The sequence below is a fragment of the Scyliorhinus canicula genome, chromosome 3, assembly GCF_902713615.1.
Source record: "Scyliorhinus canicula chromosome 3, sScyCan1.1, whole genome shotgun sequence".
Classification (NCBI taxonomy): Eukaryota; Metazoa; Chordata; class Chondrichthyes; order Carcharhiniformes; family Scyliorhinidae; genus Scyliorhinus; species Scyliorhinus canicula.
The window spans coordinates 52,748,630-52,765,807 of record NC_052148.1 but is presented as its reverse complement, the minus strand read 5'-3'; the positions used below and the strand labels follow the sequence as shown (position 1 = coordinate 52,765,807).

The window sequence follows — 17,178 nt, the reverse complement described above, 5'->3', positions numbered from 1 at the left end:
TTAATCCACCTTTTCAAGGTTAATTAGGGATGAGCAATAAATACTGGGCGAGATTCTCCCATATGGGGAGAAATCGTAAGGCTGGCGTCAAATCCGGGCGGGTTTGACGCCAGCCCCCCCCTTCCCGACCGGGAACCGATTCTGGACCCGGTCGGGGCTAGCAGCCCGACGCCGTAAGCTCCGGCATCACGGGCTTAACGAATTTCGTTAAGCCCGCTTGCCCGAGTTAGCGCCGGCTGACGCGTCATATGACGTCAGCCGCGCATGCGCGGATTGGAAGACTCCAACCCGCGCATGCGCGGATGACGTCATCGCGTATTTGCGCGAAACCTGCGCATGCGCGGGCCGGGATGCCCCTCAGCCGCCCCGCGAATGGATACTGCGGGGCGGCGGAAGGACAAATAGTGCGCAGGCATCGGGCCCACTGCCCGCGATCGGTGCCCACCGATCGCGGGCCCATGGCACCCTTGGCACGGCCGTGGTACTGCCGTGCCAATCGGTGCCATGGTTATAAAATGCGAGTGTTTACGGCCGTTTTTACGAACGGCCAGACCAGGTGTGTTTGCCGTTCGTAAAAACAGCCGTAAAGGGCTGGGAACTCGGCCCATCTATCAGCTGTGAATCGCTGCCGGCCGTAAAAAAACGGCGGCAGCGATTCGTGTCGGGAGTTGGGCGTGGGGGGGGGAGAATAGCGGGAGGGCGTCGGAACAGCGTGGCCGTAAAATTTTACGAGCCACGCTATTCTCCACACTGTCGGGAGTGCGGAGAATCTCGCCCACTATTCTTACCAGTGACACCAGCATCCCATGAACCCATTCAAAAAAGAATTTCAAGAAAGCAGATTCACCTTTGCCAAAATCACGGTAACCTTAGACTATGGTTAGGAATCTCCACCCCATTTTTGGTGGCCGGGGAAGGCGGTGAGCACGGAGAATCCAATGGGAGTCCCCAAATGGTTTTGCGCTGCCGGGATTTCCCGTTGCCATTTCCTCACCCCATGCCAATTACATAATGGGGTTCCCATCAAAAAAGATCAGGAACCCCAATCCATATATTCACCTGTCATTAGTGGGCTTCCCTGCTGTACTGTGCCCCCCACCGTTAGGATTTTCCCCCATTGACAAACGGGGACCTTGTAAATGGTCCCGCTGGGTCATCCTGAAAAGTAAAGCCCGGGGGGGAAAAGTCATGCCTTGGCAGACTTTTGACAGAGAAGGAAAGAAGGCGGAAGTGTTAGTCGTTGTAACTCAGGGAGAAGAGATAAATCCAGATGATTCTGAATTTGACGTTCCTAAAATTAAATTGGATAATGAGGAAGTATTAAGAAATGGGGGTAATTTATTGAGCAATGTTCCAGAGGAAAATCAAATGACCTAAAAGCGTTATTACAGTCACATAGAGCTGTATGTGGGAATGAATTGGGAAGTACAAAAGTAATTATACATGATGTAGATGTAGGAAATGCTGTTCCCATTAAACAACATCTATTCAGTCTCAATCCACTAAAGTTCGCACAGATACAAAAGGAGATTGACAGGATGCGTAAGGATGATATCATCAAACTGAAGTTCACCGATTAGACCTCACTGATTGTCATGGTATCAAAACCGGATGGAACGCAACCATTGTCTATGGACTACAGAACGGTCAATGTAGTTACAAAGTCTGACTTGTATCATATTCCTTGTTTGGGAGATTGTGTTGAAAAGGCGGGGCGAGTGAATTTTATTGCCAAACTTGACTTGCTTAAAGGATACTGCCAAGTATCATTATCAGACAGGGCGAAGGAAGTTTCAGCTTTGGTGACGCCAAATCATCTGTATCAGTTTAAAGTCATGCCATTTGGAATGAAGAATGCGCCAGGAAAATTCCAAAGATTTACCAACAGGTCATTTCTGGACTAAACAATTGTGCAGTGTACATTGATGATTTGGTGGTGTTCACTCAAACGTGGAAGGAGCATTTGGAGCATTTAAAATAATTATTCGATCAACTAAAGGAAGCTGGATTTGTAGTAAATTTGGCGAAAAGTGAATTTGCAAAAGCTTAAGTCACAGTCTTAGGCCATACAGTTGAACATGGTCGGATGGCTCAATGATATGTGAAAACAAAAGCTATTGGAAAGTTTCCAATACCATCAACATGGAGAGAGGTTCTGGGATTTCTGGGCATGGTTCGGTGGATTGGCCATGCTAAATTGCCCGTAGTGTCCTAATAAAAAAAAGTAAGGTTGAGGGGGAGGTTGTTGGGTTACGGGTATAGGGTGGATACGTGGGTTTGAGTAGGGTGATCATGGCTCGGCACAACATTGAGGGCCGAAGGGCCTGTTCTGTGCTGTACTGTTCTATGTTCTAGAGGTTTCCAAATGAAGTTTGGCACAAATTTCAGCAGCGTGGTTGCTCCACCAACGGAACTTCTGAAAAAAACTAAAAATTTCAGCGGACGTCGGAATGTCAGGAGAAATTCAATAATCTGCACCAGTGTTGATTATATCTAATTATGCCAAGCAATTTAAGGTGGCAAGTGATGCGAGTGATGTTGGTGCTGGTGTTGTACTGCTGCAAGGAGATGACAAGAATCGAAAGACCTATCGGGTATTTTTCTTGGAAAATAAATATTCATCAAAAGACATATTCGAGCATCGAGAAGGAGACATTGAGTTTGGTATTGGTGTTACAACATTGTGACATTGATGTTGGTAACAATTCATCAGAGACAATTGTATATACAGACCAATTCATTAAAGTTTTTGGGCAAGTTTAAAAATTAAAATGCAAGACTGTTCAGATGTTCAGATGATTTATGCCGCCCCGAGCGTTTCCCCCACCCTGCGGGGGGTCGGAGAATTCCGCCCATGGAGAGACTCTGGTCAATTTCATCTCTGGCTCCATAAAACTTTCTGGTCTTGCAAAACCAGATTCTTTTAAAAGCATGGCTACTACAGTCAAACTGACTTAAACCCAGGCTTTTAATCCTTAAATTGCCAAATGGTTACACTGATTTAAATTAAAAACCCTGCATACAGCAGGAAGTGAAAATGTGATTGCTGATGCTTTATCATGAATGTGAAGTGTAGGGCAGCACGGTGGCCTAGTGGTTAGCACAACCGCCTCACGGCGCTGAGGTCACAGGTTCGATCCCGGCTCTGGGTCACTGTCCGTGTGGAGTTTGCACATTCTCCCCGTGTCTGCGTGGGTTTTGCCCCCACAAACCAAAAATGTGCAGAGTAGGTGGATTGGCCACGCTAAATTGCCCCTTAATAGAAAAAAAAGATAATTGGATAATCTAAAATTAAAAAAAAAAGAAAAAAAAAAATGAATGTCAAGTGTGAGTAGAGCAGGTGTGGGCAAACTTTTCCGTGCAAGGGCCACATTCAGAAATTCACAATTTTAAAGGGCCGCATAGTATATTAAGTAAAATAATTAATATTTAAAATAGCCAAAATAAAAGGTTTTTAAAGAAAAAAAACGCAATTAATTTTCATTAATTAATATTTTAAAGTAGAAACTTCATATGAAACACATGTTGTGCCGAGCAATGATCACCCTACTCAAGTCAACGTATCCACCCTATACCAGTAACCCAACAGCCCCTCCCCCCCCCCCCACCTTAAAATTTAAAAAAAAGAAATTTAAAAAAAAAATTTTTTTTAATGACTTGATCTTGGTGGGCCGCATAAAGACCCTTGGCGGGCCGCATGCGGCCTGCGGGCCGTAGTTTGCCCATCCATGGAGTAGAGTGACATTTTCGAAGGTGGAAAGGAAAGGCGATGCTCATGTTTGCGTTTGCATGTTTAAAATGTAAAAGTTGACTGAACATACCAGTTGTGGGAGAGGGCAGAAAACGGGATCTGGAAGCACCACTAGCACTGGGAGAGATCATGGAGAGCATTAGCTCCATGCAGGCGGGGAAGGCGCCGGGACCGGACGGATTCCCGGCGGACTTCTACAAAAAATTTGCGACAGCGCTGGCCCCGCACATGCGGGAGATGTTCACAGACTCGCTAGCTAGGGGCACGTTGCCACCCACGTTAGCACAGGCCTCAATCTCGCTGATACCTAAGAAAGACAAAGACCCAACGGAATGTGGGTCATACAGACCCATATCTCTGCTGAACGCAGACGCCAAAATACTGGCCAAAATCCTAGCCAAAAGGCTAGAAGACTGTGTACCTGAGGTGGTCACAGAGGACCAGACGGGCTTTGTCAAAGGTAGACAGCTGACCGCGAACATCAGGCGCCTGCTGAACGTGATAATGACCCCCTCCGGGGAGAGAACACAGGAGGTGATCGTCTCCCTGGACGCAGAAAAGGCCTTCGACAGAGTCGAATGGAAATACCTCATAGAGGTACTGGAGCGGTTCGGGCTTGGAACAGGGTTCACCGCTTGGGTAAAGCTCCTGTACAACGCTCCCATGGCGAGTGTACAGACCAACAATACCAACTCCCAATACTTCCAGCTGCACAGGGGCACCAGACAAGGATGCCCACTGTCCCCGCTGCTGTTCGCACTAGCAATCGAACCGCTAGCAATCGCGCTCAGGGCAGCAAAAAATTGGAGGGGGATCCGAAGGGGAGGTAGAGAGCACAGAGTCTCACTCTATGCGGATGATCTGCTCCTCTATATCTCGGACCCACAAAGCAGCATGGACGGAATCATCGCGCTCCTGAAAGAGTTTGGAGCCTTCTCGGGCTACAAACTCAACATGAGCAAAAGTGAGATCTTCCCATTACACCCGCAAGGGGGGGGGGCAGCACTAAAGGGGCTGCCGTTCAAACAAGCCCGACATAAATTCCGCTACCTGGGGATCCAAATAGCCCATGACTGGAAAGGGATCCACAAATGGAACCTCACCAGCCTGACGGAGGAAGTTAAAAAGGACCTGCAAAGATGGAACACACTCCCGCTCTCCCTCGCGGGGAGAGTTCAGACGATCAAAATGAACGTACTGCCCAGGTTCCTCTTCCTGTTTAGATCCATTCCGATCTACATCCCCAAGGCCTTTTTCAAAGCGCTGGACAAACTCATCATGGCGTTCGTATGGGGGGGTAAAAATGCTAGGATCCCAAAGAAGGTCTTACAAAAAACAAAAACCAGGGGAGGGTTAGCCCTCCCGAATCTACAATTCTACCACTGGGCAGCAACAGCCGAGCGAGTAAGGGGATGGATCCAGGAGCCAGAAGCTGAGTGGGTGCGTGCGGAGGAGGCCTCCTGCATGGGAACCTCCCTCCGGGCCCTCGCCACGGCAGCACTCCCATCCCCACCCAAAAAACACTCCAGCAGCCCAGTGGTGACAGCCACCCTCCAATCCTGGAACCAACTGCGGCAGCAACTTGGCCTGACCAAAATGTCGAACAGGGCTCCCATCTGCAACAACCATAGGTTCAAACCAGCACTGACCGACGCCACCTTCAAAAGGTGGAGGCAGGACGGGGGGACACTGTCAGTCAGGGACCTGTACACGGACGACAGGATCGCAACACTGGACGAACTGACAGAGAAATTTCAGCTAGCTGGGGGGAACGAGCTACGGTACCTGCAGCTCAAAAACTTCCTACGAAAGGAGACAAGGACGTACCCACAACCGCCACGACAGACACTACTGGAAGACCTACTGGACGCAAGTATCCTAGAGAAAGGGAACTGTAGTGACATGTATGACCGACTGGTAGATAGGGACGACACCGTACTGGACGCAACAAGGAGGAAATGGGAGGACGACCTGGGGATGGAGATCGGGTGGGGACTCTGGAGCGAAGCACTGCATAGGGTCAACTCCACCTCCACGTGCGCAAGGCTCAGCCTGACGCAACTAAAAGTGGTACATAGAGCCCACTTAACAAGAACCCGTATGAGTAGGTTCTTCCCGGAGGTGGAAGACAGATGTGAACGGTGCCAAAGAGGCCCGGCCAACCACGCCCACATGTTCTGGTCCTGCCCCAGACTCGTGGAGTACTGGACAGCCTTCTTCGAGGTAATGTCCAAAGTGGTGGGAGTGAGGGTGGAGCCATGCCCGATAGTGGCGGTCTTCGGGGTTTCAGAACAGCCAGATCTATTCCTGGGGAGGAGGGCGGACGCCCTTGCCTTTGCCTCCCTGATCGCCCGCCGTAGAATCCTGTTTGGCTGGCGGTCAGCAGCACCGCCCAGAGCTGCGGACTGGCTGTCCGACCTCTCGGAATCTCTCCAAATGGAGAAAATCAAATTTGCCATCCGAGGGTCGGACGACGGCTTCCACAGAACGTGGGAGCCATTCATGCGACTGTTCCGGGACCTATTTGTGGCCAATGTACAAGAGGAAGAATAGTCGGGGGAAGGTAGCGGGAGGGGGGGGGTGGGGGGGGGCTACAGGTTCGTTACGGGGGTTCGATGGCTAGCTAAGGCCCAAAACCAAGCTAAATAAACATGTTGAGGGGGGGAGGGGGGGGGGGGGGGCGCAGTTACTACTACGAAGATGCTTACCTGTAAATATGTGTGTTAATTTTTGCGTGTTTGTTTTTGTTTGTTTTTTTTTTCTCTCTCCTAACAATTTGTAATTTGTTCAATATAAAATACGAAAACTGAATAAAAACATTTATAAAAAAAAATAAAATGTAAAAGTTGCGTTTAATCATCAGAAATGTTTAGACTTGAAAGGCTTTGGAAAAATGAAGCCATCTGTTTATATTGCTGGTTCATTATATTTAAGCAGGGAGGAGTATCGGATGCAGGATATTACGATATATTGGATTGTAACCATTTGGCAATTTAAGGATCAAAAGCCTGGGTTTAAGTCTGTTTGACTGTAGTAGTCATGCTTTTAAAAGAATCTGGTTTTGCAAGACCAGAAAGTTTTTTGGAGCCAGAGATTAAATTGACCAGAGTCTCTCCATGGGCGGAATTCTCTGACCCCCCCGCAGGGTCGGGGAAACGCCCGGGGCCGGAGTAAATCACGCCCCCGCCGTGGCCGGAATTCTCCGCCACCCGGGAATCGGCAGGAGCGGGAATCACGCCCCACCGATCGGCGTGCCCCCTGTGGCGATTCTCCGGCCCGCGATGGGCCGAAGTCCCGCCACTGACAGGCCAATCCCGCTGACGTGGTTTAAACCACATCAGTGCCGGCGGGATTGGCGGCGCGAGTGGGCCCCCGGGGTCCAGGGGGGATGCGGGGCGATCGGACCCTGGGGGGTGCCCTCACGGTGACCTGGCCCGCGATCGGGGCTCACCGATCGGCGGGCGGTCCAGTGCCGTGGGGGCACTCTTTTTCTTCCACCGCTGCCACGGCCTCCACCACGTCGGAGGCGGAAGAGACCCCCTCCACCGCGCATGCGCCGGTGGTGACGTCAGCAGCTGCTGATGCTCCGGTGCATGTGCGGACCAGTGAAGGCCTTTTGGCCAGCCCCGATGCCGGGCGGCGTAGCGCCAAAGGCCATTGGCACCAGTTTTGGCGCCATCGGCGGAGCGGGAGCCACTCCGGCGCAGGCCTAGCCCCTAAAGGTGCGGTGAATTCCGCACCTTTGGGGAGGCCCATAGCCAGAGTGGTTGGCGCCACTCCGCTACGCCGGGGCCCCCCCACCCGTCGGGTAGAGGAGAATTTCGCCCCATATTCTTCCTACCAAAATTAATTATTTCACACTTCTCCCCATTGATCTTCAACTATCACTTGTCCGCCTATTCCACTATGTCTGTGTCCTTTGAAGTTCTACATTATCCCCCTCACAGAACACAATGCTTCCAGGTTTTGAATAATTTACAATGTTGAAACTGTGGATCAAGGTTTAGGTCATTAATTTATATCAGGAAGAGCAAGGCCCCCATCACTGATCACTGGGGAACTCCACTATAAACTCTCCTCCGGCCCGAAAAGCATCCATTTACCATTGCTCTTTGTTTCCTGTCACTCAGCCTATTTTGCATCCATTTTACCACTGCCCCTTATATTCCCTGAGCTGTAACCTTACCCAGAAGTCTATTGTGTGGTATTGTATTGAATGCCTTTTCGAAGTCCATGTATGCCACATCAACAGCATTTCCCTCATCAACCCTCTCTGTTAACTTTTCAAGAAACAACAAATAATTTCCTCCCAGTTATAAAGATACAAGGCAGAAAGCAACTTAATACACTTCATAATTTCAATTTTTAGAGCTTCAATATGATGCTTGGACTATTACGAACACACTTTTCTAACTAAACTAGGTGAATTTATCATGATTCAATTCACGACAGAGATTCCACTAATCCAGAATTGACATTGCAAGAGGAGGAAACCAACAGTATCTTAAGGTAGATAGAAATTATGTAAAAATTAAATACATTTTTTAAAAGCTCATTTTAAGTTCTTTTGTAGTATTTTCCCTCTGTCGTCCATGTATGGAAATTATTAACGGTGTTAAGACTGCAGCTAAAATAGTTAAGAGAATAGGCAAGCACTTACCAATCTCTTTTCTCGAAAGTCAATTCCCACTGTGGTGACAAATTTGGGGTTGAATTTATTCTCGGTGTATCTGTACAGAAACGTGGTCTTTCCAACCCCCGAGTCTCCGAGAGCCAGGAGCTTGATCAGATAATCATAGTCCCCATCAGTCATAGTGCTATTCACACTGGCGCTGTCAAAAAAAGAGCAGTGTTTGAGAACCAAAATCTCACTGTGTAAGGGAGCACCTTCACTCTTTAGATCCTGTCTGTATGGCTGTTGATAAAAAACACTCGAGTTTCAAATGGTCCCAAAGCTACAGGACCACCGAATGCTCCTCACCTGAGCAGATAAACACGTTGAATCCAAAAATATATTCATAATCATAGAATTTACAGTGCAGAAGGAGGCCATTCGGCCCATCGAGTCTGCACCGGCTCTTGGAAAGAGCACCCTACCCAAGGTCAACACCTCCACCCTATCCCCATAACCCAGTAACCCCACCCAACACGAAGGGCAATTTTGGACACTAAGGGCAATTTGTCATGGCCAATCCACCTAACCTGCACATCTTTGGACTGTGGGAGGAAACCGGAGCACCCGGAGGAAACCCATGCACACACGGGGAGGATGTGCAGACTCCGCACAGACAGTGACCCAAGCCGGAATCGAACCTGGGACCCTGGGGCTGTGAAGCGATTGTGCTATCCACAATGTTACCGTGCTGCCCATAAAGATGTATATCTCAAAATTGGTATCAAAAGTGTCTTGTGAACCCTTAGCACTCTTAATCTTTTTAAATTACACGTGCTATTTAATAAGCACAAGGCCAGCTTTTAACTACTGCATACCATATTACAACTACTGAGGCTGAAACACTTCCTCTTGACTTTTTCCATTTTAAGTTCTTATCTTCACATTTATACTGGAAACTACCTGGTAAATTTCTCGCACAAGAGCGGGATTACATGGGGCCTACAAGAGCAGGAATCATGGCGAGCAGGGTGACCTAAATAGGGGCGATGCAAAATATTGATTTCCCAACACAGGGGTGTGAGATACAGAGACAGCATTTGAAGTTGAGCGTTACACTGCCCTGTGGCAGGTTTCTACTTATTCATACTTAACATTTGCATGCTATGAATATTCATTAGTGTAAAGCAGCTTTCAGTACAGTTTTACCCTCAGAATAAAGTCAGCAGTGCACAAGAATCTCATGGCATCCAATTCAGGATCACTGAGAGGTGGCGAACACTAGTCAGGTTTGTGGATGGTCAGCAGTTCACTCTGTGGAGCAGAAGAATGGCAACTTGCATGGAAGCTTGGGACCAGGAATGAGGCAGGGTGGGGAGTGGAGTTGGGGGCATGGAAGAGTGGAAGAGAAATCCGGGGGAGGCCAAAGGATAGGTTTGGCGGCGTGAAGGAATGAAGTGGGAAGCAGAAGTGCCTCTCAGAGTAAACATTAAGGGATATGCCACGGCACAAAAAAGTAACTTAAAAAGCTGTGCTCCTTTGTCAACAGCTTATGCACCACAGTGAAAAGGAGTATTTCATTTCATAAATTCCAACAAAATGCACAGACCTTAATTTACTCTTAATATAAAAGGACCACACATGCAACAGTGTAGGTGATAAGTTGATACCATACAAGGAATGGTGAGTTCCTTTGTAAGAAGCGGTTTTGCAATCTTACCCCAACAGTAGGAGCAGAAAAGTACATCGACAGTGGCACCCTTTGTAATTATATGCAAGGTATGAATGAATAATAAACTTCATAAGCAGCAAAAAAGATGGAATCACCAGAGAAGCAGGCTATCTGATCAAACAGGTTCATGTTGGTGCCTATACTCCACATGAGCCTCCTCTGACGCTATTTCATTTAACATTAGCAACATATTCTACTATCCCTTTCTCCCTCGGTTTAACAAGCTTCATATTCCAACCACTCTCTGTATAAAGACATTTTTTATGAATGTCCTAATAGATTCATGAGTGACTATCTTATACTTGTGGCCCCTAGTTCTGGTCTTGCTTGCATTGGGAAATATGTTTACTCTATCAAGCACTCTATCTTAAAGATCTCTGTCAGGTCACCTCTTGGTTACCTCTTTTCTTGAGAAAACAGCCTGCTCAACCTTTTCTGATACGTATAACCCCCTCAGCTCTGGTATCATTCTAGCTAATCCTTTCTTCATCATCTCCAGTGCCTCCATATTCCTTTCACACAGTAATAACATAATTAATGCTTTCAGTGCCTCAATGTTCAGTTGAAGGACTCACTGTTAGCAAGTCACATTTATTTAAGTGCCAGTTAGTCACAAATCTTGAGCAAGAGATGGTCCAACCATCTCTTGTTGCCCTTTAGTGGCTTGCCCATCATTAAACCCCTCCTTCTGAACATCCTCAGGGTAAACTCTAGACAGAGAATGAATTGGGACTAGCTATATCAACACTGCAGCTTTAGAAGTAAAGACCACTCTGCATATTATGTGGCAAGTATCTCACCCCTGACATTACAAAGCCTCTCTTCTGTTTACAAGGATCAGATCAGGATCAGATCAGGAATGTGATGGAATACAATCCACTTCCCCAAATCGGTGCACTAAAAAGCATAACACCATCCAAAGTGGAGATTGCTTGATTAGAATTGGACTGCGCAGCCATTATCTCCACCATCACATCACTGTGATTGCAGTATGTATAATTCAGAGAATGTGCTGCACTACCTCGCCAAGGTTACTTCAAAACACCTTCCTCTTCTACAACCTCCATCAGTTAAAGGGACAAGAACAGCAATGTAGTGGGAGCACCGGCACCTACAAATATCCCTCCAAGTCCCACACCTGCCTACTTGGAAATATATTACCTCACCTTCCACAGCATTGGGACATTATCCTGGAATTTCCCACCAAATCTAATCAAAGGAGCACTGACATCAGGCCCACTACAACCGTTACATGGGCAATAATTGTGCTCTTGTCAGCATTGCTCACATCTCAAGAACAATTAAAAGAAAAAGTGCTCATGGAGTTGAACACAGTAAGAAGTCTTACAACACCAGGTTAAAGTCCAACAGGTTTGTTTCAAACACTAGCTTTCGGAGCACTGCTCCTTTCTCAGGTGAACCTCATCCTTCCTCATTCACCTGAGGAAGGAGCTGTGCTCTGAAAGTTAGTGTTTGAAACAAACATGTTGGACTTTAACCTGTTGTTCTAAGACTTCTCACTGTGCTCACCCCAGTCCAATGCCGGCATCTCCACATCATGGAGTTGAATGCAGTGGTACAGACTTGGTTGAATGTCATTAACATACATACCAAAGCTGTTCTGTGGATGAGGGAATGAAATGAAAAATGAAAATCGCTTATTGTCACGAGTAGACTTCAATGAAGTTACTGTGAAAAGCCCCTAGTGTGGTAATGTCACTGGTCTAGTAATTCAGGGACCCAGGTTAATGCCCATTTGACATGGGTTCGAATCCCACCACGGCAGCTGGTAGAATTTAAATTCAATTAATAAAATCTGGAATTATAAAACTAGTCTAAGTAATAGTGACCATGAAACTATCATTGATTGTCTGGTTCGCTAATCTCCTTTCGGGAAGGTAATCTGCCATCCTTACCTGGCCTGGCATACATGTGACTCCAGATCCACTATAATGTGGCACACATAAGTTTGTTATTGTTGTTAATATGTGTAGAAAAATAATCCTGGAATAAGTGGCTTGCTGAAAATGCAAATGAGGAATCTTTAACCAAAGGAATATCAAAAGATGAAAAAAGCTAGCCCTTTCAAACAATGATCATCTTGCATCTCTGAGTGTATTGACACATATATACATATATGGGGCTGGTTTAGCTCACCAGGCTAAATCGCTGGCTTTTAAAGCAGACCAAGCAGGCCAGCAGCACGGTTCGATTCCCGTACCAGCCTCCCCGGACAGGCGCCGGAATGTGGCGACTAGGGGCTTTTCACAGTAACTTCATTGAAGCCTACTCGTGACAATAAGCGATTTTCATTTCATTTCATTTCATGTCATTACACACATACATTAATATGTTAAAGGTTACGAGTTTCATAAAACAGGAGGAGGCCATTCAACCCAACCGGTCTATGCTGATGTTTGTACTCTGCCCAAGCCTCAAAGGACAAAGAACAATACAGCACAGGAACAGGCCCTTCAGCCCTCCAAGCCTGAACCGGTCATGATACTTGGCCAAAACCCTCGGCACTTCCTTGTGCCGTATCCCTCTGTACCCATCCTATCCATGTATTTGTCAAGATGTCTTTTGAACATTGTTAATGTATCTGCTTCCACAACCTTCCCTGGCAATGTGTTCCAGGCATTTTCCACCCTCTGTGCAAAACAACCTGCCTCACACATCTCCTCGAAACTTTGCCCCACGGACCTTAAACCAATCCCCCCTGGTGACTGAACCCTCCACCCTGGGAAAGAGTGCATGCCCATCGTCTCTATCCATACTCCTCATAATCTTGTAGGCCTCTATCAGATCACCCCTCAACCTCTGTCGTTTTAATGAAAACAGTCAGAGTCTATTCAGTCTCTCTGTATAGCTAACACCCTCCAGACCTGGCAAAATCCTGGTAAACTTCCTCTGCATCCTCTCCAAAGCCTCTGGTAGTGTGGCGACCAGAATTGTGTGCAATATTCCAAGTGCGGCCTTACCAATGTTCTATACAACTGCAGCATGACTTGCCGGTTTTTATTCTTGATGCCCCGTCCAATGAAGGCAATCATGTGTCCTTTCTTGACTACCTTGTCCACTGTGTTGCCACTTCCTACACTATTTATCTTTTTCATCATATTTCATCATAATCCACCTTTTCCTGTCTCCCTCTTTGCACTTATCCAGCTTTCCTTCAAATGTATCTATTCTATTTGCATTAACCACTCCCTGTGGCAGAAGCCTTCACATTCAAATTGCTATCTGAGTAAAGAAATTTCTCCTAAATTCCTTAACCGTGACTTTTTATATTTTATGGCCCCCATTCTTTGGACTCCTCCACAGGTGGAAATATATTTGGCTATCAAAGCCTTTCATACTTTGAAAGACAAATTAGTGCAATTTTGTTTCTTATTCTTTCACGGGATATGGGCTTCATCAGCTAGGCCAGCATTTATTGTCCATCCCTGATTGCCCTTGTGAAGGTGATGGTGAGCTGCCTTCCTGAACCGCTGCAATCCATGTGGTGTTGGTACACCCAGAGTGCTGTTAGGGAGGGAGTTCCAGGATTTTGACCCAGCAACAGAGAAGTAACGGCGATATATCTGAAAGTCAGGATGCTGGTGGCTTGGAGTGCAACTTGCAGTTGGTGATGTTCCCATGTATCTTCTGCCCTTGTCCTTTTTGGTGGGAGAAGTCACAAGTTTTAAAGATTATGTTGAGGGAACCTTGCTGAGTCGCTGCAATGCTTCTTGTATATAGAACACACGGCTGCCACTGTGTGTCGGTGGTTGAGGAAGTGAACATGGTGGATGGGGTGCCAAGCAAGATGCTTTGTCGTGGATGGTGTCAAGCTACATGAGTGTTGTTGGAGCTGCACTTATCCAGGCAAGTGGAGAGTATTCCATTACACTCCTGACTTGTAGATGGTGGACAGGCTTTGGGGAGTCAGGAGGTCAGTAACTAACCTCAGAATTCCCAGCCTCTGACCTGTTCTTGTAGTCACAGTATTTATATGATTGCATCAGCTCTGTTTCTGGTCAATGGTAAACCCTAGGATGAAGGATTCGGCAATGTAATGCCATTGAATGTCATGGGGAGATAATTGAATTTTCCCTTGTTGGAGATGGCCATTGCCTGGCACTTGTTTGGCATGAATGTTACTTGCTATTTGTCAGCCGAAGCCTGAATATTGTCCAGGTCTTGTTGCATTTGGACATAGAATTCATACAGTGAAGAAGGAGGCCATTTGGCCCACGCCATTTGCACCAACCTTCCAAAAGAACACCCTAACTAGGCCACTCTCTTCGTCACCCCGTAACCCCACCTAACCTGCACATCTTTGAACACTAAGGGGCAATTTAGCATGGTCAATCCACCTAACCTGCACATCTTGGGCTATGGGTGGAAACTGGAGCACTCAGAAGAAACCCACGCAGACACAGGGAGAAAATGTAAACTCCACACAGAGAGTCACCCAAGGCTGGGATTGAACCCGGGGCCCTGGCGCTGTGAGGCATCATAGCTAACCACTGTGCCACCGTGCCACCACATGGAACTGCTTTAGTATCTAAGGAGACGTGAATAGGGCTGAACATTGTGCAGTCATCAGTGATCATCTCCATATCTGACCTTATGATCAAAGGAATGTAATTTATGAAGCAACTGAAGATGATTGGGCCTAGAACGCTATCCTGAGGAACTCCTACAGTGATATCTTGGGACCTTCAACCTGCCACAACTGTCTTCCTTTCTGCCAGGTATGACTCCAACCAGTGGAGAGTTTTCACCCTGATTCCCATTGACTCCAGTTTAGCAAGTGCTTCTTGATGCCATACTCAGTGAAATGCTGCCTCGATGTCAAGGACTGTCCCTCCCACTTCACCTTTGGAATTTAGCTGTTTTGGCCTTTGGACCAAGGCTGTAATGAGGTCAGGAGCTGAGTGACCCTGGCAGAATCCAAATGGAGAGTTGGTGAGCAGGTTTTTGCTGAGTAAGTGCTGCTTGATAGCACTGTTGACAACGCCTTCCCTCACTTTGCTGCTGATCAAGAATATTCTGAATGGGCATTAATTGGTCAAGTTGGATTTGTCCTGCAGTTTGTGTTTAGGACATACCTGCGCAATTTTCCACATTACTGGGTAGTTAAAGCTGTACCGGAATAGTTTGGCTAGGGGCACGGCAAGTTCTGGAGCACAAGTCTTCAATACTACTGCCAGGATGTTGTTAGGACCCACTCTGCAGAATCCAGCACATTGAGTCATTTCTTGATATCAGGTGGAATAAATCTAATTGACTGAAGACTGACATCTGTGATGCTGGGAACCTGTGAAGGAAGCTGAGTTGGATTATCTACTCGGCCCTTCTGGCTGAAGATGGTTGCAAATGCTTCAGTCTTGTCTTTTGGACTGACATGTTGGGCTCCCCCGTCATTGAGGATGGGCAGGTTTGTAGAGCATCCTCCTCCAGTTAGTTATCATTCACCACCATTCATGGCTGGATGTTGCAGGACTGTAGGTCTTAAATCTGATCTTCTGGTTGTGGGATCATGTAGCTCTGTCTATCACTTGCTGTATCTGCTGTTGACATGCAAATAATTCTATGTTGTAGCCCCACCAGGTTGGTATATGATTTTTAGTTATGCCCGGTGCTGCTCCTGGCATGCCCTCCTGCATTCTTCATTGAACCAGAGTTGTTCCCCTAGTTTGGTGATAATGGGAGAGTGAGGGGTATACTGGGTCATGAGGTTACAGATTATGGTGATATATACAATTCTGTCACATTCTGTTACCACTACAATATTGCAACTACTGTAATCGGATTATGGCTGTTTTATTTACAAGAACCACATATGGCTCTCTCCCAGTGATTTCTGTTCTGTGTTCTCCTCTCCTCAGTCTTCTTCCTTCATTTCTTTATTTCTTCATGGCAGTGTCCCATGATGAATGCAAGTTCACAGTAGTCGGCAGGTCTCCAGTATCTCTCGTGAGGAACTATCCTTCATGTGTGACCCTGGTCAGTGAATGTTTATAGATGGGAGAGCATCACAGGCATATATGATCCTGTCCCTACTCAATGTTGGCATAAATTCAATCCAGCGGCTATTGGATAGTGATTATGAACGGAAAATCTTGATGATTTACTTTGTCTCACTTGCCTGGGGAAAGAAAACTTAAGTGTTTCAAACACTGCCTTGACTCAGGATAGACTGGGTAAGCAAACGTGGAGAGGGTACCGAAGTCAGCCGGCATGGGTCAGTCTGTTGCCAAAAATGGGTCCCGGGAAAAAAGTTTGATAAACACCACATTTACCCATATTTTTCGTGGGTAAATGTGGAAAAGAGAAAAAAAGTTGTGACTTTCATGCCGGCAGGATGATCCAAAACAATTCAAGAAAGACAATGTGATAGGTCATTGATCTGAAGTGCTAACTCTGTTTCTCCCTCTGTAAATGCTGCCTGATCTGAGGAGGATTTCCAGAACTTTCTGTTTTTACTTCAGATTTCCAACATCCATCGTATTTTGCTGTTGAAAAGAAACGTAGGACTTCTGGTTGCGGCTGTGCGGAGCTAAGCCGCACGTTCGGCAGCTCCCGCTACTTAAGGACTTTTGGGCCGATTTGAGGGCCCCAAACGGCGCTGTTTCGATGAATCCCGGTGGGGGAAGGTGTCTAGAGGAGCATTCCCCATAATTTATGGTGCTCACCCGGAGTGGGGCAAAGGAAAAAGCTGCAGCAGCTCCCCAAGAAAAGCGGGGGAAGAAGGACAAAATGGCGGCTGGCGGAACACCCGAGGACTGGTGGAAGTGGGCGCAGGAGCAGCAGGCCTCTCTTCTGCGCTGCTTTGCGGAGCTGAAGGCTGAGCTGCTGGACTCCCTGAATGCGACTACCAACAAGCTGCTTGGGACCCAGGCGGCCCAGGAGGCGTCCATTCGGGAGTTGCAGCAGCAGGCCGCTGAGAGGGAGGAGGAGGCCGTGGTCCTCGTGGGGAAAGTGGAGTTGCACGAGGCACTTCACAAAAAGTGGCAAGACCGCTTGGAGGAGCTGGACGTTCGCACGAGGAGAAAGAATTTGAGGATCCTGGGCCTGGCGGAGGGGCTGGAGGGG

General features: G+C 47.2%; 1 protein-coding gene across 3 annotated transcripts in view; it reads right to left on the bottom strand.

The window, feature by feature from the left end:
- Positions 1-17,178, bottom strand: part of rab27b (RAB27B, member RAS oncogene family) — a 211,585-nt gene that overhangs the window by 22,872 nt on the left and 171,535 nt on the right. For all 3 annotated transcript variants that reach the window (XM_038790529.1, XM_038790527.1, XM_038790526.1), the window contains exon 2: positions 8,412-8,583. In XM_038790529.1, coding sequence (XP_038646457.1) covers positions 8,412-8,564 — 153 coding nt within the window. In that variant the 5' untranslated portion in view covers positions 8,565-8,583. The remainder of the gene's footprint in view (positions 1-8,411; positions 8,584-17,178) is intronic.